A 23,818-nucleotide genomic window follows, 5' to 3' on the forward strand; every position below is an offset into this window, starting at 1 on the left:
TGATGTTTTGTGTCAAATGAACTGATCCAAGTTGACAGAATGACTAGAAAGGACAGCACTAAATAAAAAGGGTGGAAAAGAAATTCATTAAGTTTTGGGTATGATCAGTGCTGCCACAATTTTCAGTTGAAAAAAGCAAGGACCTGTGGTTTAATGGTAGCATTTACGGCATTACTTGGTACAGATATAAGAATGGGATGTAAAGCCCAGTTCTTTCTGAGTTTGAGAACCTACTAGTTTGTTGGGGTCTGTTTTCAATGTCCTTTCCTCATGTGCCATTCCAGAACTCTAACCTTTAGATCCTACAGTAGAAAATATTTTTCAAGGTCAAATTCAGCCAGCAGTGAAAAGGGACTCACTAACTCATTTCCATGACAAGGGTCATTATAAAGTCTGAGTCTGAGGTACCTGGAGCTTGGCGACTCCACAACATGGCCAATTCCAAGGAAGATAGTGCTGCCATCAAGGTCAGCCCTGGAGTGAGGCTATGCCCAGGATATAACGTGTTCTGCTGATGAAGAGACATGGTTTCTTTCAAGAGTTGGGCATTTTTCACAGATGGAACATCTTTAAATCAGATCTGGGGACTGACTGTCCTTTGGGTCAATATGAGTGGGGAAACCCTACAAAGATGGGTAGAGAATTCTAATAATGAAGTTCACTGAACATCTAACTTATGGTTTCATTTATGTTCCTTGTCATTGAATACTTTCTGGAGGAGGGCAGAATATCATTAATTAGGCATGTATATCAAAATTTACATGTGTAGTGAAGTGCCGATCATTTATGAAACATTTAAGATAATTTATGCCTCTGGAAATATGTCTTTGTAAGCTAACACATATCTTCAAAATGTGAAATTTGTGACTCTCTTAGTCACAGAACATTTGAAAGTTTCAGCTTGAGTAAAATGGGAACACTCCAATGTTAGAATATATTTTGTTTTAATACATCTGTTTTTATCGGTGGAAATATTGATTGATTTCAAATTACATGCCAGGCATTCTACTTAGAACTTGTGACTCAGAGATGTACAAAATATAGATTTTTTTTTCTGCTGTTAGGATCAGTATCCAGAGATCTGAATGGAAATGTACTAGAAATAATGCAATAAATATAGGAATGATTTTCAATAGCTCAGGCATATTGTGACCAGAAAGTGGGTTTTTGAAAATTAACATGTCTATTCTAGGGAAGCTTTGCATTAGAATTTGTCATTTCGAATTTCAAGACTGACAGAAAAGGAGAGAAAATAAAAGGTAAAGAACAATTGCATGGGATATGTTTTCTTTAAGCTTCTTGTTAGTGATGACACATAGCAGAGTAATCAAACAGACCAGTGACCAGTATAAGAAAAATCAGTTGGAAGTATTCTTAACTGAAGGAAAAATGTCTAATAATTAAAGTTCTCAGAAAAGAAAATCAGCAGCTTTATGAAAAATCTCTGTTGAAAGCACTTGATAAAGGACTTGTTGGCACTCATTACTTTGTTGTTGAAATTTGAAAATGGAGTAGAAGGAATAATCTTCCTGAGTTTGTACTTCCAACACGGATTTCATGGCTGTTATAGTAAAAAGTTAAATTTTGGATTGTGCCTGAATCTGAAAATAGTGACTTAGACAACAAAAATAACCAAAAACATCACAAACAAAAAGTAAACAACTTTTTTTTTAACTACACATCTGCTGATGGAAAGGTCAGTTGCTTGGTTTAGTTGAGAAGAAAGGAATATTTGGACTTAGACAGCAATAAAGAAAGAACCTAGGGCACCTGGGTGGCTCAGTCCATTGGGCCTCCGACTTTAGCTCAGGTCATGATCCTGCGGTTTGTGAGTTTGAACCCCGCGTCAGGCTCTGTGATGACAGCTCGCAGCCTGCAGCCTGCTTCAGATTTTGTGTCTCCCTCTCTCTCTGCTCCTCCCCTGCTCTGCTCCCCTGTCTCTTTCTCAAAAATAAATAAACATTTAAAAAATGAAAAAAAAAAAGAAAACGTAATTTATAGATGCGATGTTATAAACCAAGGTTTCTGAATCTCAGCACTATTGACATCTGACATTCGATCTTTCAATGTTGTTGGGGGTTGTTCTGTGCCCTGATATTATCATCATCCCTGGTTTCTCCCACAAGGAGACAGTAGGCTTATACAGTAGGTATCTGGATGCAAGAAGCCTGCCAAGAAGTTGTGATGATTCCAGAAAGGAGTTGGGAGTTATTTCCTTCCCCAAGGGCAGAGGTAGATGTTTTGAGAAGGAGGATAGATCAAGAGGGACAAAATTTTCCTAAATTCCCCCTGAACTTGTTATATGAAATATATTAAAAGATAGGAGGTTGTGAAGTTTGGTATCTGTTCTATGTAGATTACATGATGCTACTGAGATAATTCTTTGGCAGAGTAAATGAAAATGCTGCCTCTACATAGGGTCACCTGGGTGGCTCAGTCTGGTAAGCATCTGACTCTTGATTTCAGCTCAAGTCATAATCTCATGGTTCTTGAGTTGATGAGATTGGACTCTGCGCTGACAGAGCGGGGCCTGCTTGGGATTCTCCCTCTGTGTCTCTGCCTCTCTTCTGCTCATGCTCTATTTCTCAAAATAAATAAAGTTAAAAAAATTGTTGCTGTTTAAATAAAATGAGAGTCACCCCCAAATAAACAGTTTATTTTACCCAAGGCATTACTGATTGTTGACAGTTACTGGCACAGCATAGTTGCTTACATATTTGTTGGGTAAGTCAGGGGATGAATGGCATGCTCTGTCAATTACTGGCAGTATATAAAGGTCCAAGGCTAGTAGAAGACATGCACTTCACCACATCCTCTCGCAACCAACGTGAATTCTCTTCTCTTGACAAGATGTGTTGCAACTACGGCAACTCCTGTGGCTATGGCTGTGGATATGGCTATGGCTGTGGATGTGCCCCCTATTATGGCTGTGGTTATGGAACAGGCTATGGCTGTGGCTATGGTACTGGATATGGCTGTGGATATGGCTCACGGTATGGCTGTGGCTCTGGCTGTGGATATGGCTCCTGCTGTGGCTATGGCACTGGATATGGCTGTGGCTATGGCTATGGCTCCAGCTGCTGTGCCTACCGGCCATTTTTCTATAGAAGATGTTATTCTTCTTGCTGCTAGAACATCACTGTTCAAACCCCACTTGCTTCTGAAATGACACGCCTTAAGGGAAGGCTGATTCAAGAATCCATACCCCAAGACTTCTATATCTAAGAAATTGCATCCTTTGTAGAAGATTTGACCACCATTAACATTTGTAGGATGGCATCTTGTGGCTGTGTAGTATCATCTTACTGTTTTCCATATGTTGGGCTTTACTCCCTTAATCTGGATTCTGTTTTGTGACTGTGGCAATGATCCTAACTTTCCACAGCTGGGCAAATCCCTTATTCTCAATAAAAATGGTTCTTTGCTTCTAACACATCTCTGTGTTCTTGCCTGTGAATTACTCCTTTTTTTGAGGTGTTATGGTGTCTCTTGAAATCCAGCTGACAATATATTTCATGAACCCTCGACTTTTCTCCTTGGTACAATACAAGCATTTCTTCTCTTATGTACATCAGAGATAATGTCTTCTCCACCTATTTCTTGCATCCTTCATACTCAGCCCTCACACAGTATTTCAGAACTGAGTCCTGAAAATCACACTGTATCTAGAATGGAAGTGAAGGGGAAAGATGAAGTGGGATGTCACCTCTTCAGGAGGCTGTGACAGAAGCCCAAAGGAGCGGAGGTGTGGCTTGAGCACTTAAAGGATAAATGGAATGGAAGAGAGTTCCCAGGATTAATGAGAAATTGGAAGTAGACTCAGGTGATGGATGAATAACTAAGGAAAGGATAAGTAGAATAAAAATGTGGTATCATGTCATCTGCATTTTGATGCAAGTGCAAATACTTTTGTTTGCGTATATTGAGTTTGTGAAATTGATATTAGTCACTTAACTGGCAAATAGTTTTGAATATTTTTGAAAGGGAACTGTCTTACACACTGAAGATACAGGTCTAACATTGTAGACGGGTTTCCTGCTGTCAGAGTGTTTACATTCTAGTAGGTGATAATAAAAAGAAAAGTAAGAATTAAAATAAATTTAATGTTTTTTTAAAATTTATTTTTGACGGAGAGAGAGAGAGAGAGAGAGAGAGAGACAGAGCCTGAGCGGGGGAGGAGCAGAGAGAGAGGGAGACACAGAATCTGAAGTGGGCTCCAGGCTCTGAGCTGTCCGCACACAGCCTGACTCGGGGCTTGAACTCACGAACCGTGAGATCATGACCTGAGCCGAAGTCAGATGCTCAACCGACTGAGCCACCCAGGTGCCCATAATTAAAATAAATTTAAATGGATGATTGTTATGGTGGAAATAAAACAGCCTCCTGGGGAAGAGAGTGCAGTTTGAAGTATTGGATACAGTTCTGGGCAGTATTTTGAAGTTTTGTGTCATCTGAGATTTTGGCCGTTGTAAGAAAGTCTAGAAAGGACAGTAGGAAGTGTAAAAGGAAAGAGAAATTCATTAAGTTTTGGGTATGATCAGTGGTGCCATAACTACCAGTTTGAAAGTACAAGGACTAGTGCTTTGAGTGTCTAGTCTTTGAGTGCCCTACTCGGTGCAGATGTCTTTGAGTGTCTTTGAGCAGATAAGAATGGGATGAAAAGCCCAGTCCTTTCTGAGTTTGAGAGCCTACGAGTTTGTTGGGGTCTGACTTCAGGGTTTTTCCTCATATGCCTTTCCAGAACTCTAACATGTAGATCTTATAATAAAAAATGTCTTTTCAGACTCAATTTCAACCAGCAGTGAAAAATGACTCACTGACTCATCCCCATGACAAAGATCACTTCACAAAGTGTGAATCTGAGGTCCCTGGAGTTTGGAGACTCCACAACATGGCCAATTCCAAGGAAGATGGTTCTGCCATCAAGGTCAGCCCTGGAGTGAGGCTATACCCAGCATATAATGTGTCTTACTGATGAGGAAACCGGGGTGCTTTCAAGAGTTGGACAGTTTTCAGTGATGGAACATTTGTTAGTCGGAGCTGAGGACTGACTGCTTTGCATAATATACATTTAGTCTTACAAAGAAGAGAAGCTACTTCTAATGATTGCTTGTGGTTGAAAATCTACTCATTGTTTCATATGGCCTTTGTCATCACAGACATTTTTAAAAATGTGGGGATACGATTTTTTTAAGTATTATAAGGTCATTTACATATCCAAACAACAGTCTTCACGAAATAACATTAAATATATGTTCAAATGACAAATATTGTGACTCTCTTAGTCAACAAACAATTGTGTAGAATGTCACAGTTGGTGAGAGAGGGAGGGAACCACAAGTTCTTTGCTAGGTGGGAAGACAAAAGACTAAATTGTAGGAAAAGTGGGTGGGTGGGTCAGGACCCCATCATGAGACAGGTGGAAGGGAAAAACCCGGTCACAATATTTTCTCTAGCGACGAATGAGATGTGGTGGTCAGGGGAGACTGGAATATACCAAATGGGTGATGTCAGTCAAAAGACAAGATGGTGCAGAATATCAGTATTCCAACCAGGCCTCAGAGATATGGTATACCAGTATGTGAAAAAGGGGTCCGGAATTTACATGTAAGGGACAGTAGATTATGGCGAATACACGGATAAAATTAATGTGAGGTGACAAGCAACAGCAATCATAGCTGATAACGTATTTCTGAGTGACCAGACCAAAGAAAAGGCATAGAGTGGATGATTTTTCTTTGGCCATTGTTTGGTACAGTCTCATTTCCAAATCATGTATATTCTTTATAGTTCCTAAGGATAAGAATTAAAATACTCTTTTATATAAAATAAAAAAAAAAAAACCCAAAATAATTATGACTCTCATCTTGAGTAAATGAGGAAATTAAAATTGTAAAAGAGAGATAGGGTTGATAAAATCAGAGATAGTTCGTGTGTGTGTGTGTGTGTGTGTGTGTACCATTCATCAGGGAAGGCTGGGAAAAATGAAGATATGGCTTCAGACATTGGGTCACATAATGGAGGAAATGGATACCATTGATAAAAGTGATTACTTCTTATAATCAGGAAATGATTTAAGCATTAAAAGTTCTTCATGAAGAAACTCAAGATCTTTTTCTTTGATGAGCTATTGCATATTGTTGATGTACTAAATTATAAAATCAGGCATTTTTTTCTTTTGGTAATTTAAAAAATTTTAACATCCATGATCCAGCTACATGTTATGATTAATGTTGGGGACAGAGGCACAAAGAACACACAGTTCCTTCTTCCAATAATTAAAGATATTCATTTGGATACAAAATAATAAATCATACATTCACATTATAGCATGCATGTTTATAGGTGTTATAGGGATGCTGAGGAAGAATTCAAAGGAGAAGACAAAATGAGTCATAATGTAGAAAAGGAGTACTAGACAAGATATTGCTTCTAAAGGAGAATGACATATGAGCAAAGCCATGAAGGATGAGTTGAAATTGATCTGCTACATGTAAAGGAAAATAAAATTCAAGGAAGAGGAATTTTAAAAAGAAATGAATAAGTTGACAGCTTACTGCTTAAGTAGTAACCTCTGTTGGAAAGCTTATAATCAGTATTACACCCATATAGGAATTCTGAGATTCTCTTAAGTTGCATTGTCCAAGATGGTAGCCACTAGAGGGATATGACCATTGAGCACTTGAAATATGGCTGGTCCAAAATGAAATGCATTGAAGTATAAAGTACACACTAGATTTCAAAGACTTGGTATAAAAAAGAATTAAAACTATATATCAAATAATTTAAAAATATTAGTTCAATATTGTTATAATATTTTGAATATATTAGGTTAAGTAAAATATGCTATAAAATCAATCCATCTGTTTCTTTTTATTTTTTTAAAATGTGGCTACTGGAAAATTCTAAAATGTATGTGTTTAATGATAATTCCTATTGTACAGTTTGGTTCTATAAAGTCACAACAAGCTGGCCAGTGAGGACTTTGGCCTAGAAGGGAAGCCATATTTGTCCACCTGTTATCAAGGTATAGGGAGTAGATCATTCTGGGGAAGTAAGACCACAATAGCCAGTGCTAAAGAATTCAGGGGTGCTTAGTAACAAGGTTTTCATTTGAGATAGTTTGTTCAGTAAATGGGATTAATCAATTTACTGTTTAAGATAAAGAAAAGATGGATACCTGCCTTACCCCAAACACAAAAGAAGTGGCATATTGATTTAAGTTGTAAACATGAAAGTTAATTTATTAGAGTATCAAGAGATGATATAGACTTCCAGGAATTTTGTAAGCTATTTAATCTGAAACTAGTCATGCTAAGAATATTTACATCACGGAAATTGGCAAATCAGACCCCCTACCTTCAGCAGAGGTCATTACACAATTAAATGGCAGGCCACTGCCCACATGCCTCTTGTTATTGAGAATAAACTTACTTTTTTGAAAGTTTTAAAATGTGGATGTATTATTTATAAACCTGAAAAAGAAAAATAAAACTCCACAGAAATCAGTAAGAGGGGTTACAGTATTTCTTTATGTCCAGAAATCTTTAGAGCTTATCTTAAATTGGTATCTACATTCCCCTTGCATGAAACGCTGGATTTAACCACATTCTCCTTCTGCAAAATATCATTTCCTCAAGGCCATCCCAATGATTACACTTCCAAGGAGAAAATTGTGTGGATAGTGATTAAGGGTCCAGGATCCAGAGTCACACTACTTGTGCTTTAGCTCCATCAGTTATTAGCTGATATTATTTAACACCTCTGAGCCTCAGTATATTCAGAGGTAAAATGCTAAAAGAGTGCTAAGTCAGGATTGTTGAAAGTACAAAATGAATAAAATATGCAAAACTCTACCACTGTGAGAATGCAGTACATTTTTGTTATTATATTTATTATTAGGTTGCTCATAGTGAAGTGGCTGACATTTAACCATTTTAACCTAAAACTTTGTATATGGCTCAACCTTATATATTATATCTATTAATATTGGCAGTATTTTGATAATTCCAGAATTTTAATCCATAATCCCAATATTCTCATGTCAGATACATAGGTTAGACTCCCAAGGTAGATGTTCTGTACATCTATCATACATGTATTCCATAGGTATGAACTCTGACATATGTTTGATGCCAAGTAAATTGACACTGTGTTTGTCAATGTACTTTTCATAACAAATTAATGGGTATTAGTAAAGTAGTTTATTTTCTGATGATTGGGTCCTGTTTTTTTTTTTTTTTGTATCAAGTTCTATTAGTTAGTAGAGAAGTTTCCATTCGATTTGGCAGAGGGGGTGAGATCTATAATAAAAAAAGCTTTTATTAAGGGGGAGGTGATAACCATAGGTATTGGTTGCAGCATATTGAAGAGCTAACGGGGAAGGAAGAGCAAACATTGAATACAATCTAATATTTCATGTAGCATGAGGTGGAAACATAAAGAATGGTCTAATGGAAATGATGATTCACTCTCCCTAGAGTTTCTAAAGCACAGAACTCATCTTGAGCTCTAGATACATACTTTTTATTCAATACCCTATGCCCTAGAATAGCACTTGCATGATGTAGGTCTTCAAAAATTCTTGTAAAATTAATTGTTTAGTCACTGTCTGGAAAAAGAATCAATGGAATGATGAGGGTAAATACGATCATACCAAAGATGGTTTAGAAAGCAGGTGATGTGAAATGTCAAGGGGTCGTGGAGTTTTCAGGAATGGAGCCAATGTTGAATATGTTTTAGTGGAAAGACTTATGAAAATTGGGACAGTCATAATTAGAAGGCAATCTAGAATGTTTCAGGTTTTAATTTTGACATCGTACTTGTGGATCCAGATGCTTTTAATCTATATTGACTAAAATTTGAGATGTCTAGAAAAGTTACCATCATTTCTACTTAAATGCTGACTTACAAAATGTTATGAAGATCGTACTCTCAGTAGACAGAGATTGCAGATGCAGAGGGACAGTCCTAGTACCACCATGTGGTACTTAAGAGGAGTCCTGCAGCAGGTCTGAGAGGGGGCTGAGTTGTCTGCTTTGGCTGTGAGGGGAAGATCGTAAAGAAAGAAAATCCAGATGACAGAAGTGTAAGAGAAAAGTTGCAAAATACTGGCAATCTCAGTCAGACAAAGTGAATATTTTGCTTTTGAAACACTGAAGGAAACAATAATTCATGAAAAAAAATTCATGGGTCCTGTCCTAGCTTTTATGTTATAGGGAGGATTGAGAGAATTCAACTCTACCCCTAAATAACTTATCATCCTTGGGCAAGACTTAAGTATCCTCAGCCTCCTTTTTCTCATCTGGAACATGTGTAAAAATGCACACCACAATTTCCTACTTTATGTTGTTTTTGTCAGATTCAGATGAAGTGATAAATCTGAGTGTAACTCAAAAGCTATAGAAAGAAATACAAATGTTAATAATAATTATTGTTGTTCTTCTAATAATTATTTTTCTTATATAACATCCTATCCATTAAAATAACAATAATTTTACAGGCGGAAGAAATCTCATAGACTCTCGTTCAACAGTTAGTGAGTTACCTAGTTCTTTAGATTCACAGAAAAGAAAGACAGTTATTGGCCTTAAATAACACACAATCGATGAAGGGAATCAGATAATTAAAACACAGCATGCTAATACAACATATTCAGTACCACAATAAAGGTAAACTATGGAAGAACAGAGGAATTATGCTTAATACATGTACTCCAGGAATGCTTCCTCTACAGGGTATAGTCTCAGCTGTGTTTTAATGAATCAGTAGAATGTGGGGAAGATAAAATTTTGGCAATGCAAGTGGCAGATATTTCAAAACAATATGTCATACTGGGGCACCTGGGTGGCTCAGTTGGTTAAATGCCTGACTTCGGCTCAGGTCACGATCTAGTGGTCCATGAGTCTAAGCCCCATATCGGCCTCTGTGCTGATAGCTTGGAGCCTGGAGCCTGCTTTGGATTCTGTGTCTCCCTCTCTCTTTGCCCCTCCCTTGCTCACACTCTGTCTCTCTCTCTCTCAAAAATAAGTAATAAACATTTAAAAATATATGTCATACTGAAAAATATCTTAAATAGAGTGGATTATATTATATTGGATAAAATAATGGTGGTTTTTATTTTGATATTTTGCATCAGATCCCTGATTTATACTAACTTAGATCTCCTCACCTGTCTCTTGCTCCAGCCACACTGCAGTAGCCATTCTACCTGGGTTCCCTCCACTTTCTTGTAGATATAACCGGAGAATGTGTCACCTAATACACCTGCTGTTTGCCTCTCACTTCCAGCCACGATGCTTTCCTGTTGAACCTGAGAGGAGATGCTGGAGCGTCTCTCAGTGCCCATGTATGCTTATCTGGAATTGCAGGGGGGCTAGTGCCCCCTGGAGTGAAAATCTAAATTAGGTTTGTTAACATTCCACAGACCTATAATACGAGGGTTACGTCTGTTTTCCTGTAATTCTCGTGACTAGTTAGGGCCAAATCCTGGCCATAACTACCTGAAAAGAGTTGTTGTCCTTAAAATGATGAGCTTTTTAAAAATGAAATTGCTGTGGTAATGCGGCTACAAAGTCTGTGTTGTGTGCTCCGCCCTTTTCTGGTAGTATATAAAGGTCTCAGGGCAAGACATGACATTCAGACTCCAGAAACCTCCATCTGCTCTTCTAAAGAACTACTGAAGCTCCATTTCTTGCCACCATGTGTTGCAACTACTATAGAAACTCATGTGGTAGCTGTGGCCATGGCTGTGACTATGGCTGTGGCTGTGGTTCTGGATATGGCTGTGGCTATGGCTGTGGATACGGCTCTGGCAGTGGCTGTGGATATGGCTGTGGATACAAGTCTGGCTATGGCTCTGCCTGCTGTGGATGCAGACCATTTTCCTACAGAAGATGTTATTCATCTTGCTGCTAGAACATAACTGAAATGCATCTTTTTCTCTAAGACGATTATTCCAAGCCAGTGTTCCATAATCATACCAGATCTGAATGAAGAGAGTAGTCAGAGTCTGCAGTAAATTGACTGTCTTCTTGAAAGTCTTCATTGTAATTGAGGGGGTCTGAGTTATTCTATGTTTTTGGAAGGAAGACCTCATTTTTGCCATTGTCCAAGGTTAAACTTGTTATCTTCTTATTCTATGTTTCTCTATTGTGATGATTTCCAAATAAAACACGTTTTACTGCTCCTCCCAAGTTTGTGTATCTTTTCTGTCATACATGTCATTGACATATTTTTGTGTATTATTTCTGTGACCTCCTCAGAGATTGATAGGGCTCATGCTAAACTCTTTGTTCCGGTTATGTATGTCTGGCTTCCGTTATGACTGGTCAGTATCCATGACATGCTGAATATTACATATCTTGTATTTCATCCCTAAAATATTGAAACTTCTTGGCTGAGTCATGTGTTCTTACTTCATTTTACTCAAAGGTTTGTTTTTAAGCATTTGTATTTCATGATCCTGGAGCTATCCATTTCACTCTTTCCGTGTTAACCACACTCATGTATTCAACACACACACACACACACACACACACGCACACACGCCTCGAAAATCTGCTTTGGGAAAATGATGCTGGTGAAAAAAATGGGCTGTAAGGGGAGGGAAAGAAGGCTCAATAATTAGGTACAGAAATGACCTGGGGACTGGTTAAATGAACCTGAGTTTAGATGGTAGTATAGGTAATGAAATGGAACAGATGAGCATCAGGGACTTTGTGAAGGTAGAACCTATAAGATCTTAAACATCATCAGTGAAGAAGATGGGAGAAAATCCCAGAGAAGGTAATATTTAAAAAGTACGTATTTTTTCTTTGCACATAGAATGGTAAGGAATTCAGGGTAGTATATGCAGTTATATATCTGAAAGGCTGGTATAGCAAAATCAATAAGACTAACATTACAGATGTGTTCCGTGTCTTTCCAGAGACACTAATCAGGGTGGGGTGAATGGGTGATCATAACATACAAATTTGTCAACACAAGAGATCTTTCAATGTGACACCATCTGAAACAAGAGTGATTCCCTCATTAGGTGCTCTATCAGGGGATAGATCTAAAACCCTATTACTAGGGTTATTTTGGGGGAGAGGTAGAATTAACCAGTGTTACATATCCATTTCCTGTTCTATTGTAGGATGCTATAGGTTAGAAATGGATTTGAGCTTTGAGACCTGATTGTGATAATGGTGACGCTAATACCAGGAAAATACACTACCACGAACTTTTATGTTGCCAAATCTAGGGGGAGAAGCCAGATGTAATATGTTTTGGATTGAGAGATCCTATTTTCATTTGGGAGGCAGAAAGACTGTTAGAACTGGAGTCAAAATTCACCCATGGTTAAATAAATTCAGTGTTCTTAATATTCCTTGAATCTTTTTTTTTAAAGTTTATTTATTTATTTTGAGAGAGACAGAGACAGTGGGAGTGGGGAAGGTAAGAGAGACAGGGAGAGAGAGAGAGGATCCCCGGTAGGCTCCACACTGTCCATGCAGAGCCTAATGCAGGGCTTGAACTCACGGAACCATGAGATCATGACTTGAGCCAAATCCAAGAATCAGATGCTCAACTGATTGAGCCACCCAGGCGTCCCAGTATTCCTTGAATTTTGAAAGAAATTGCAGGCTTGGGAAAAGGAAGGACACAAGAGGATGATGATAGATTATTCTCCTTGGAAGAAATAGAATCACTTCTTATAAATTAGAGGAATGAGTAGTCTTAATCATCACACATTTGTTGAGTACCTAATAAGGGACATCTCATTATGTTCAATGGAGAGAGAATTAAAATATTTTAGCCCCACTTTCTAAAAGTGTGGAAAAGACACATACACAAAACCCTACAAGCTACAAAGATCAGAATATTGCTATAATATAATTATAACAAAGGTGTTTGAAAAATACAGAAGGATAAAACAGAAGAGAGGCCAAGACAAAGAATAAACAAAGAAGAGTCAGGCATATTTCTGAAAGAGAGAGAAACTTCTAGCTGAAATATGAAAGATGAATAGAAGTTGGTCCATCATAAAGGGAAATAGCCTCTGAACAGGGGAAAAAAGATGTAATACGTTTCAGGAAAGGTCTATAGCCTAGAGCCTTATTGCAATAGATATCATCAAAGCTGGAGGAAATGTAATCACTAGTTGGACTTAAGGAATAAATTCACAGGTGTCGGTAGGCTGAATTCAAAGGTGACCTCTAATGACATGCATCCTTGTATGCTTCCCTCCTCTTCAGTGTGAGCAGGTCTTGTAACTTGCCTTTTACCTTTGCAAAGATGATGGGATAGCATTCCTGTGATTATGTTATGTTTGGGGTTAGAAGATAAAACTCAAGATGAACAAATCTGAATTTTAGATGAAAACCAGATAACTTTTTAGTATGTTTCATGCAATATTTGGGGCGTACTGGCTAAATCTGGAAACTCAAGTTTCACAGAAAGAGATTTTTCAGATGTCCTGGCTGATACTTTGAGTGTAATATCATGAAACCCGAACAGAGATCCTAGGTAGGCTGTGCTTAGACTTCTGATCCACTTAGACTGGAAAGAATAAGTGTATATTGTCCTGAGGTGCTATTTGCGTGGGCGCTCACATGTATGTGTGTGTGTGATAATTTACAACAGGCTTTCTCTACTGTTCTCTAAATTATCTGGTAAGAGGTGTGGTTGACTTGGGTGACCTCTATAGCATTTCTGTATATCAACAGAGATTAGGAGACAGTCATACCGGTAGGTATTAAGAGTAGACCGCTATAGAGAGAAAGTGAAAGAAAGGTCGAGAGGCACTGTCAGACATACTTGAGGAGACTGGCTTGTGAACACAACACTGAAATAAATTTTACCTAGGACCCAAAGTGACACTGGGAATAATGAGACTTGAAAGTGTGTGGCGATTTTATAACAGAGTAATTTCACAGCGAAATGGGCCACCATAAGAAACAATAAGTGTTTAAGCCTCTAATGAGTAGAAAGGGACACTTGATGTAATGAAACAAAGAACAGACACTTGATCTTTGTAATGTATTAACTGTGGAGCTTTCGGTAAGGTTCCTAAACCTCTTTGTACTCCAATTTCCATATTACAAGTTATCTACCTCTTTCACAATTTTATTGGGGTCACATAGATTAAAATGTCTGAAGGAAATTTTGTGATTTGCAAAAATTTCAAGTCTTTTTTTAACATTTTTTTAAAGTTTACTTATTTTTGAGAGGGAGAGAGAGAGAGAGAGAGAGAGAGAGACAGAACATGAGTGGGGAGGGACAGAGAGAGGAGACACAGAATCTGAAGCACGTTGCAGGCTCTGAGCTGTTAGCACAGAGCCTGACATGGGGCATGAGCTCACAAGCCATGAGATCATGACCTGAGCTGAAGTTGCTGAAATTGGATGCTTAACCAACTGAGATACCCAGGTGAGCCTCAACAGTCTTTAAAGGGTATTTGTATGTGTGTGTGTTGTTCTGTTTGAACTAAATGAATACCTGGAGTTGATAAAAATTTATTGAGGAATGGCTCTTGGGGTAAAATTATCAGAATATCATATGCATGGGTATTTGGATTCATAGGAACTCTACAACATACAATGTTGAGGTTCTGAATTGGGCAGCATTAAGTTCCAATGAAATCCCCTATGTAGTATTTAGTAAGCTAGTCAATGTAATTAGTCAAGCTTATTTTAATAGTCATATTTCCAAACCTAAACTTTGCTACCCTCCACAGAGCCTTGTTACATATATCGTTGGAATCATGTGCTCAGATGATTGGATAATTGATGGAAACTTTCTCGACAGATTTGTAATTGGCTCAAGACAATTCCTGGGTGACAAAAAACAAACATGGTTTCCCAATAAAACTGGAGTCTATAATAATTGTTTCATTTAAGATAGATGCTATAGCTCTGAAAAGATCAAGTCCTCTCATTATCAACTGACAGGAGTGACTTATACATGCTAGATATTAAATAAATATTTATTGCATGAATCACAAAATTCATTACATGCCCTGGCCCTTCCTTGTCAGTATATAAAGGTTCCAGGGTAGTAGGTGACATTCAAACTTTGGAAGCACTCTTTTCCTCAACAGAAACCTCACCCTCTGCCACCATGTGTTACAACTATTATGGAAACTCTTACAGGGGCTGTGGATATGGCTCTGGCTGTGGCTGTGGATATGGCTCTGGCTATGGCTGTGGATATGTCTCTGGTTGTGGCTATGGATATGGCTCTGGCTGTGGATATGGTTCCAGATATGGCTGTGGCTATGGCTGTGGATATGGTTGTGGATATGGCTCTGGCTGTGGCTGTGGCTATGGCTGTGGATATGGTTGTGGATATGGCTCTGGCTGTGGCTGTGGCCATGGTTCCAGATATGGCTGTGGCTATGGAAGTGGCTGCTGTACCTGCCGACCATTTTGCTACAGAAAATGCTGTTCTTCTTGCTGCTAGAACATCGTCCTAGAATATCTAGAATATTGTATGCCTCTGAAGAATATTTCAAGATTAACATTTTTCCCTAAAAGATGCTTCATTTTATTATCTCTACATGCAAGTAAGAATTGGATACCACCTGTGTTTACTTCAGAGAACCTGTTATTGAGGAATTATGAATGTTGCCATTATGTTACATGAAGACAGAAGATTTGATTCTGGTTATGTTCAAAATGTAAATTCTTGGTTATCCTATTCTATGGTTTTGTATTGTCCATGAGCATAAAAACTCCATATTTGGGATAAAAGTATATTTTTTCAATACAGAAATTTCACTTGTTCCTGAAAGTTATTGAATACTTTGGGCCAGATTCATCACCGACGTTAGTATTTGTGGCTTCCCTGGAAGGTTGGGCAACCACTGTGTGAGCTGAACCTTCTGCTTGATTTTGCTGTTAACATAAAATTGCTCTAAAATGTAAAGTCCAGGGGTGTCTGGCTGGCTCAGTTGGTAGGCCTGTGACTCTTGACCTTGAGGTGGTGAGTTCCAGCCCCACGCTGGGCGTGGAGCCACCTTAGAAAAATATAAAATAAAATGTAAAGTCCAATTAAAAAAATAATATGGTGCTGTTTCAGATAGGAAGATCAGGTTAAAAGTCTGAAGAAGTGACAAGTAGGCTGATATTTGGCAAATGGATAGATGCTAGAATAAGGGGAAGAATGTTGGAGGCAGGAGGGAGAACAGGCGCAAAGCTCTCAGCAGATGGGAGGTTAGTATGCTTAGGGACTGTAAGGTCTGGGGACAGGAGAGCAGAAACCATCTAGACTGGAGAGGTGAGTAGAGGCCAGGTCACGCAAAGCCTTGTGTTATAAGGTGTTAAGATTTGCTTGGATTTTGTTTTAAGATACTTATTGGTTTATCCAGCCATTTGTTCTTGTCTTTGCAACGTCTTTCCTTTCTGTCTTTTTTCCATCTTTCATATCAATACTAAACACAAATTCACACCATTTCCATGTTTGCGCGTGTGTGGATTGGACTATGGAAGAATGGAAGAAAGGTATCTTGTTTGGAGCATGTTGGAATAATTGAAGGGGGTATAGTCTCTGGTCTGGACTTGGAAATTTGTAAGGGCAGCTTGGAGACGGGGGGAAGGGAGGAAGAGGCTATGAGAGGGGGTACTTACAAGTGTGGACCTCATAGCACTTTGTGTTGACACCACCATTTTCTTCCCATATTTTAAAATATTTGTTACATGGAAGAGAGATTAATATTGGTTTCCTGGCTCCGGGAACCAGAATTCGATGAACATGTATGGAATTAAAAGGAGGCTAACATCTTAATATGTGACAGTTTTAAAACATAACAGGCAAAAATGGATTTTGGTGTCAGAGAGGTTATTCAGCTGACTCTTAACATCTCATCCTATTCTAATTTTTAAAAAGTGTTGATCCTATAATGTAAACAATGCCTGCAAGGCATAGAATCAGAGTCACTGAAAAAAGTGGTAATGTTCTTAACAATGATAGGAGAGAAGTGAAATGAAAAACTTGTTATAGATTTGGAAGATGGCCAGAGTTAACGAATATATTTTATTACCTTATCCTATAGGAAGGAGACAAGGCATGAGGCTGAGGTAATATGGCAATAGTAACCATATTAGCAAAGTAAGGCTGTAGTATCAGCAGAAGCTTAAACCTAGACAAGTCTGCACCAGTTTGCATTCCCACCAACAATGCAAGAGGGTTCCTTTTCCTCCACATTCTTGCCAACCCTTGTTGTTTCTTGTGTTTTTGATTTTATCCATTTTGACAGGTGTGAGGTGATATCTCATTGTGATTTTGATTTGCATTTCCTTGGTGTTGAGTGTTGTTGAATATCTTTTCATGTGACTGTTGGCCATTTGGATGCCTTCTTTGGAGAAATGTTTGTTCATGTCTTCTGCCCATTTCTAATTGGATTATTTACTTTTTGGGTGTTGAGTTGCATAGGTTCGTTATATACTTTGGGTACTAACACTTAAATGGCTATGTCATTTGCAAATATCTTCTCCCATTTAGTAGGTTGCCTCTTAGTTTTGTCAATGGTTTCCTTGACTGTGCAGAGACAGTTAAGAAACAAAACAAATTAGAAAAAGAAAAGAGAGAGAGAGAGAAACCAAGACACAAACTCTTAACTATAGAGAATACACTGATGGTTACCAGATGGGAGGTGGGTCATGGGGTGGGTTAGATAGGTGATGGGGTTTAGGAGTACACTTGTGATGAGCACTGGAGGATGTCTGATATTGTTGAATCCCTATTTTGCAAACCTGAAACTAACATAACACTATATGTTAACTATACTGGAATTTAAGATAAAAAAAATACATAAAATAAAAAGAAAAAAATAAACATGAAAAAAACCTAGACAAAGTAAGATAGAAATATTCCATATTAACCAAAGCCTGCATTACAGACTTCATGGGGGAAAATACTAGGGAGGAGTAGGGAAAAGAAATATGGCATTTGCAAGGATCTTAAGTTACACTAGGAATTTTCCATGGAGGATTCTGAGAGATTTGAATCATATAGAAACTACTAACAAAAAGAGATTTCACAATAAAATGAGATTGTTTGAAACAATAAATTGAGAGCTCCCCAACACTGAAAATATTAAAAGAGAGGTTACTTGTATCTCCCTATTATATTATTATGTAATACAATAGTACAGATTATATGTCACATCAAGCAAACATGGAAATGCAATTTTAATTTGGCATTGAACCCTTCTGAGTGTCAGTCTCTGTTAAATGACATTTTAAATTCACAATCTGATAGTTTCACCAAATGGTTTCACGGCTCACATACAGACAACTGGAAAAGGAATGTTTTCAGCCAATAAAGCACTTTACAGTAGCGAATACTGCCTAGTCGTGTGGGAGGAGCTGGACCAAATCACATTTTGACTCAGATTCAATTGACATCTAAGCAGGAAGAGGGGAAAGAGGGAAAAAGTATATTTGCTGTCAGTGTGATTCTCATAGAACTTTTAGAGTATAATCTCGTGAATCAGGAGGAGCCCCCGTACAACGACACATTACTCATCACTCTTGAAACATTCAGCTGCAGTATGGTCACACCGCCAAGCAGCACCTGACTTTACTCTTCCATAGTAAGCTCTGGAACTCTGGGAGCGCAGAAATTTACTTTCTCCCTATTAAATACATAGGCCTATTCCCAAGGGAGGGGACTGTAACCTCAATAGATGTTTATGATCACTGATCTTCAAAATATGCTATGAAGCCAAGCCCTGTGATGTATGGTTTGATACTACATGTTTATAAAAATATGATTTAAAATGCACCCAACAAGGTGCACTGAGGCCAATTGCGTGGTAGTTTGTTTTCTGAGGGAGTTGGGTCACTTTTGAAAAGTTATTATGAAAAACATTAATTAACACAGATGCACTTGAAACCAGAGCAACATTACACAACATCTTAAAATTTTAGTACAATAAATATATCGGTATAAGTAAATGTAGGTATTTGAAAAGCTGCTGTTATTTGGGAATCCTTGTATGTGGATCAAAGAAAGGGGGAAAGGAAAAATAGAATGTATTGAGTCTCCACTATACATCAGGATCTGTGCTATACTCTTTGTATCTCCTATATATTTTCTACAGACATTTTGACAAAATTTTAAATACATGTAGTTATTTTTGTTCCAATTTAGAGGTTATAAAAACTGAGACTCACAAATCTGAGGACATTTTCCCTGGTCAAATTGTTAGCAAGTGGCTCAGCCGGAAAGGGAATCGATCTGTTTGCCATGGAAAGCTACTTCTGTTACAGAGCCTCTGAAACTTGGGGGAGACATGTACCAGTCATCAATTTACTGCCTCTCAGCTTCAAACTCCCCTTCAGTAGATGCTCTGTAATAACACATGGGATTCCTTTAGGCATTTTTTTCTTTGCTGTGAGCATGGTATGAAGCTTTCTCAGTAGCGGGAGGTGTTGGGACATTGCAAGAGGAAGTGGTTCTGAATTTTTTGGGTGCAACACTGGAGAGAAGGGGAGGGTGTTCAGTAGTGTGGATGTGCAGACATCTGGGGAAGCTCTACTCAGTCAAGAGTTGAGGATGTGAGGGATCCTCAGTGATGCCGGAGCCTCAGACTGACAAGAATCTTTATTGGCTCCCCTCCGTATGGAAACCTGTACCTTGAAGACTTCTCCTCCATGAATCCCTGTTGACCTCCTGCCCTCAAAGACACCCAGATTCCCTCTACAGGAATTCCCCATCCCCCGTCTGCCTGCATCCCAGAGCTTCCCAGACCCTCTACACGCCCACACCATCGGTTGCTTGTTTTCCATCTGCGTTCCAGAAAGAGTTGTCTCCTGCTTGGTCAATGACTGTGGAACTACCCTGGTCTGGCCAAACCGGTGAACTTCTCTGCTTTCTAGTGGGCTGAATTAATCTTTTCAAGTTTTTTTTTTTTTTAATTTTTTGAGTAGTCTCTCACATTCTTAGGGTACCATATAGAATTTCCTCATATCGTATAGCTACTCTTTTATCGTGGTTTAATAATTTTGTTTCACATTAAAATTTCTGTTTATCCTACTATGTGGTTTCTGTCTCCTGATTGGAATCAGACTGATAAAGAGGTCTTTAGTTTTAGGAGTCATCTGTGTGTTTACAGTGGTCAAATCAGTGGCAGCAGATAAGATTTAATAGTGTATAAGGTGAAAAGCAAAGATGTAGGATAAAGTAACCACAAGAAACTCAAAACTTAGGGAAAAGCAAGGAAAGATTGTTAATGAGAGAGATGTCCTGGACCAGAAGCCCATGCATAAGGGAAATGGTGGTAAAAGAGGATATCAAATTAAAAGTAAGGATGAATAATAAATACCATGGAAAGGTCACTATTATTAATGGCATGATGAAAGGCATCCAACAAAAGCAGCACAGGTAAATATAATTATTAAAATATTGTTTGTCAGAGAAGACAGGTGAGAAGAAAATCAAAAAATATTGCAGAGCCTGGAAGAATTAATTATTGAGTGGCTACATGTTAGTGGGAAGTATGGATAGATAGTACGAAGATGGGAGCAGTGTGAGAAAATTTATGAACAGACTTATGTTTAAGAACTGGATGTTAGGGGTGTCTGGGTGGCTCAGACGGTTGTGTCTGACTCTTGATTTTAGCTCAGGTCATGATCTCACAGTTTGTGAGATCAAGTCCTGTGTTGGGCTCCTCACTAATAGTGCAGAGCCTGCTTGAGATTCTCTCTCTCCCTCTCTTTGCCCCTCCCCTGCTGTCTGTCTCTTTCTCTCAAAATAAATAAACACTTTTTTTTTTTAAAGAAATGGACTTTAACAAAGAAGTTGTTGAACCAAGGCATTTTTCTTGCTCTAAATTGAAACCTTTGGAAAAGTTTGCTCTCTGTTTAAATAATAAATATTAAATAATGTACTCATCTGGATTTTAACCACCACCACCACCACCACCACAACAACAACAAAAGAACAAACAACAACAACAAAAAAATACAAAAAAAAAAAAAAAAAAAGGAAGAGAATGTAATAACCTGACTGGAAAAGGTTGGGATAGACTCGCACTCCTCCAGAGAGAATAAGAATGTTTCCAGGAGAGGCTATAACGTGTTGAAATATTTAATTGCTTGTGCAAAATCCATGAGAAGTGTTTCAGAATGATTATGATAGAAAAAACAAAATACTAAGAAAGGGTAAAAAAGACACCAAGATGCTATGATGATGATTATGGTGATGAAGATGATGATGATGATGGTACAGAGGATATTAATAGTAGTGAGTAGAACTTTGTGTTTTGTGGATGATTTCTGAGGTATTGAAAGAACAACAACAAAAAAACCCCAACCAAACTTATATTTATAGGTCAAACATATTTTGGTGATGCGATATGTCATGGTCATGAAATGCAATTATGGAAGTGAAAATTATGGTCTTATATGTTTGGGTGCTTAGGAAATGTATCTTTATTTGGTTTTAAAGCCTTAGAAAATTCCTAGTTTAGCAAGTAAATTAGGGCATTTAAATAAACTTGTTGTACACAGGGTGAGCTAATATTAGGCAAATAGTTGTAAAATGAGAGAGCAGAGCCCATGTGAGGTATGAGCCATACATCCCTGGGAGTATATAAAGGTCCTGGAAGAGGAGGTGGTATCCAGACTTCAGAATATCCTCCTACACCTCAACTGAAAACTCACCTCCCAACACCATGTGTTGTAACTACTACGGAAACTCCTGTGGCGGCTGTGGCTCTGGCTGTGGCTGTGGATATGGATGTGGCTATGGCTCCCGCTATGGCTGCGGCTATGGCTCTGGCTGTGGCTCTGGCTGTGGCTCTGGATGTGGCTCTGGCTGTGGCTCTGGATGTGGCTCTGGCTGTGGCTATGGCTCTGGCCGAGGATATGGTTCTAAAGGCGGATATGGCTGTGGATACAGCTCCCGCTATGGCTGTGGATATGGCTGTGGCTCTGGCTCTGGCTGTGGATATGGCTCCAAAGGAGGATACGGCTGTGGGTTCAGCTCCCGCTATGGCTGCGGCTATGGCTGTGGCTACTAACCATTTTGCTACAGATGATATTCCTTGTACTGCCCCTTTGAAGCGATCGCTACAAGTCCAAGTCCAATTGGAATCTCCCCATCCATGACCTTCATTGCAAAGCAAAGAATTATTATTGTCTGTCAAGAACCTGCCTACACTTCGAAGAAGCTCTTTGCAGGTGATGGAGACCAAGTAGTTTCATCACATCACTGAAGAGAGAAGATCTTATTCTGATCACTTTTCAATCATAAATTCTTATATATTTGTCTCTGTACTGTGGCTATTTGTACAAGCACAGGAGGATTATCCAACTGCAGTATACTAAAATGGGGCAAAAATAGCAATTTCTTAATAAAATATTTTATTTACTGAGAAGTCTGGTTTTCTTTATATCACAGCCATCATTGGTTTCAAGGTTTGTGTCCTCCTAGAAATATGGGTGACCACAACTTTGGATAAGTGTGTTTATTGATTGGAGCACCTGGGTGGCTCAGTGGGTTGAGTATCCAACTTTTGATTTCAGCTCAGGTCGTGATCTCATGGTTCATTGGATGGAGCCCTGAGTTAGGCTCTGCACTGACAGCATGGAGCCTGCATGGTATTTCCTCTCTCCCGCTCTCTCTGCCCCTCCCCTGCTTGCAGTCTCTTCCTCTCAAAATAAATAAACTTAAAAAAAAAAAAACCCAAGGGGCTCCTGGGTGGCTGAGTCAGTTAAGCATCCGACTTCAGCTCAGGTCATGATGTCACAGTCTGTGGGTTCAAGCCCCACATCAGGCTCTGTGCTGACAGCTCAGAGCCTGGAGCCTGCTTCTGATTCTGTGTCTCCCTCTCTCTCTCTCTGCCCCTCCCCTGCTCATGCTCTGTCTCTCTCTGTCACAAAAATAAATAAAAACATTAAAAAAAATTAAAAAAAAAAACCCCAAAACCATAAGTGGATTCTGTAAATGCCCAGTGTCATGTTCGTATTCCATTCAGGAAAAGGCAGGAAGGACAAAAGGTGAGCAGCATTGACTTTTTAAAGAAATGTTGTCTTTGGGGTGCCTGTGTGGCTCACTCGGTTAAGTGTCCAACTTTAGTTCAGGTCATGATCTCATGGCTTGTGTGTTTGAGCCCTGCATTTGGCTCTGTGCTGACAGCTCAGAGCCTGGAGCCTGCTTCGGATTCTGTGTCTCCTTTCTCTTTCTGCCCCTCCCCAGCTTGTGCTCTGTCTCTCACTCTTTCAAAAAAAAAAAAAAAAAAAAACATTAAAAAAATTTAAAAAAAAGAAATTTTTTTTTGGGGGGGTGGAGAGGAACACTTCCCAGATAAAAAGACGTTTGCTTACACCTCTACAGACCATTACTGTGTCATGTGGCCACTCTCAGCTGAAGGTGGGTAAGGAAAAAGAAATTGTTGACAGAGGTTCTGCCTGTCAGCCAACAGTGTGTGCCAAAACCCCATAGGTCTTGAATATCAGTGGAAAAGGACAAAAGACGGGGAAAGCAAAAAATCAGATAAATGGATATTTGTGTTTATAGTGATTTGAGTTTGTGCAGGGGCACAATGAAAGCTTGTCTTCGAGTTATAACGGGTTAAGTTTATACTCCTCTGTTTATATCGTTATTTGTCCACACCGGGCTCTTTTCTTTCCTTCTTGTTTTTTTTAAACCTATTTATTCTCTGTTATTTTTCTTTTATTTTCACTCTCACTCTCATCCCTCATTTGCTGCCAGCTTGTATTTTATATGCAACCATTTCATTTTATATTATATATTTTAAGTTTATATAAATGACATGTCTTTTTCCTTTCCTTTCCTTTCCTTTCCTTTCCTTTCCTTTCCTTTC

General features: G+C 38.7%; 4 protein-coding genes across 4 annotated transcripts; all 4 read left to right on the forward strand.

Moving 5' to 3' along the window:
* The first annotated feature begins 2,833 nt into the window (after positions 1–2,833).
* Positions 2,834–3,155, forward strand: LOC125922068 (keratin-associated protein 6-2-like). Its single transcript, XM_049629954.1, has one exon. It carries the CDS (start codon positions 2,851–2,853, stop codon positions 3,130–3,132), a length of 282 nt encoding a protein of 93 aa, XP_049485911.1. The 5' UTR covers positions 2,834–2,850; the 3' UTR covers positions 3,133–3,155.
* Positions 3,156–10,701: 7,546 nt separating this feature from the next.
* Positions 10,702–10,917, forward strand: LOC125922069 (keratin-associated protein 21-2-like). Its single transcript, XM_049629955.1, has one exon. It carries the CDS (start codon positions 10,702–10,704, stop codon positions 10,915–10,917), a length of 216 nt encoding a protein of 71 aa, XP_049485912.1.
* A 4,188-nt stretch (positions 10,918–15,105) lies between these two features.
* On the forward strand, positions 15,106–15,447 carry LOC125922070 (keratin-associated protein 21-1-like). The gene has a single exon (XM_049629956.1). The coding sequence runs from the start codon at positions 15,106–15,108 to the stop codon at positions 15,445–15,447; it is 342 nt and encodes a 113-aa protein (XP_049485913.1).
* Positions 15,448–21,664: 6,217 nt separating this feature from the next.
* On the forward strand, positions 21,665–22,012 carry LOC125921501 (keratin-associated protein 21-1-like). The gene has a single exon (XM_049629143.1). It carries the CDS (start codon positions 21,665–21,667, stop codon positions 22,010–22,012), a length of 348 nt encoding a protein of 115 aa, XP_049485100.1.
* Positions 22,013–23,818: the final 1,806 nt, after the last annotated feature.

The sequence above is a fragment of the Panthera uncia genome, chromosome C2 (genome assembly GCF_023721935.1).
Source record: "Panthera uncia isolate 11264 chromosome C2, Puncia_PCG_1.0, whole genome shotgun sequence".
Classification (NCBI taxonomy): Eukaryota; Metazoa; Chordata; class Mammalia; order Carnivora; family Felidae; genus Panthera; species Panthera uncia.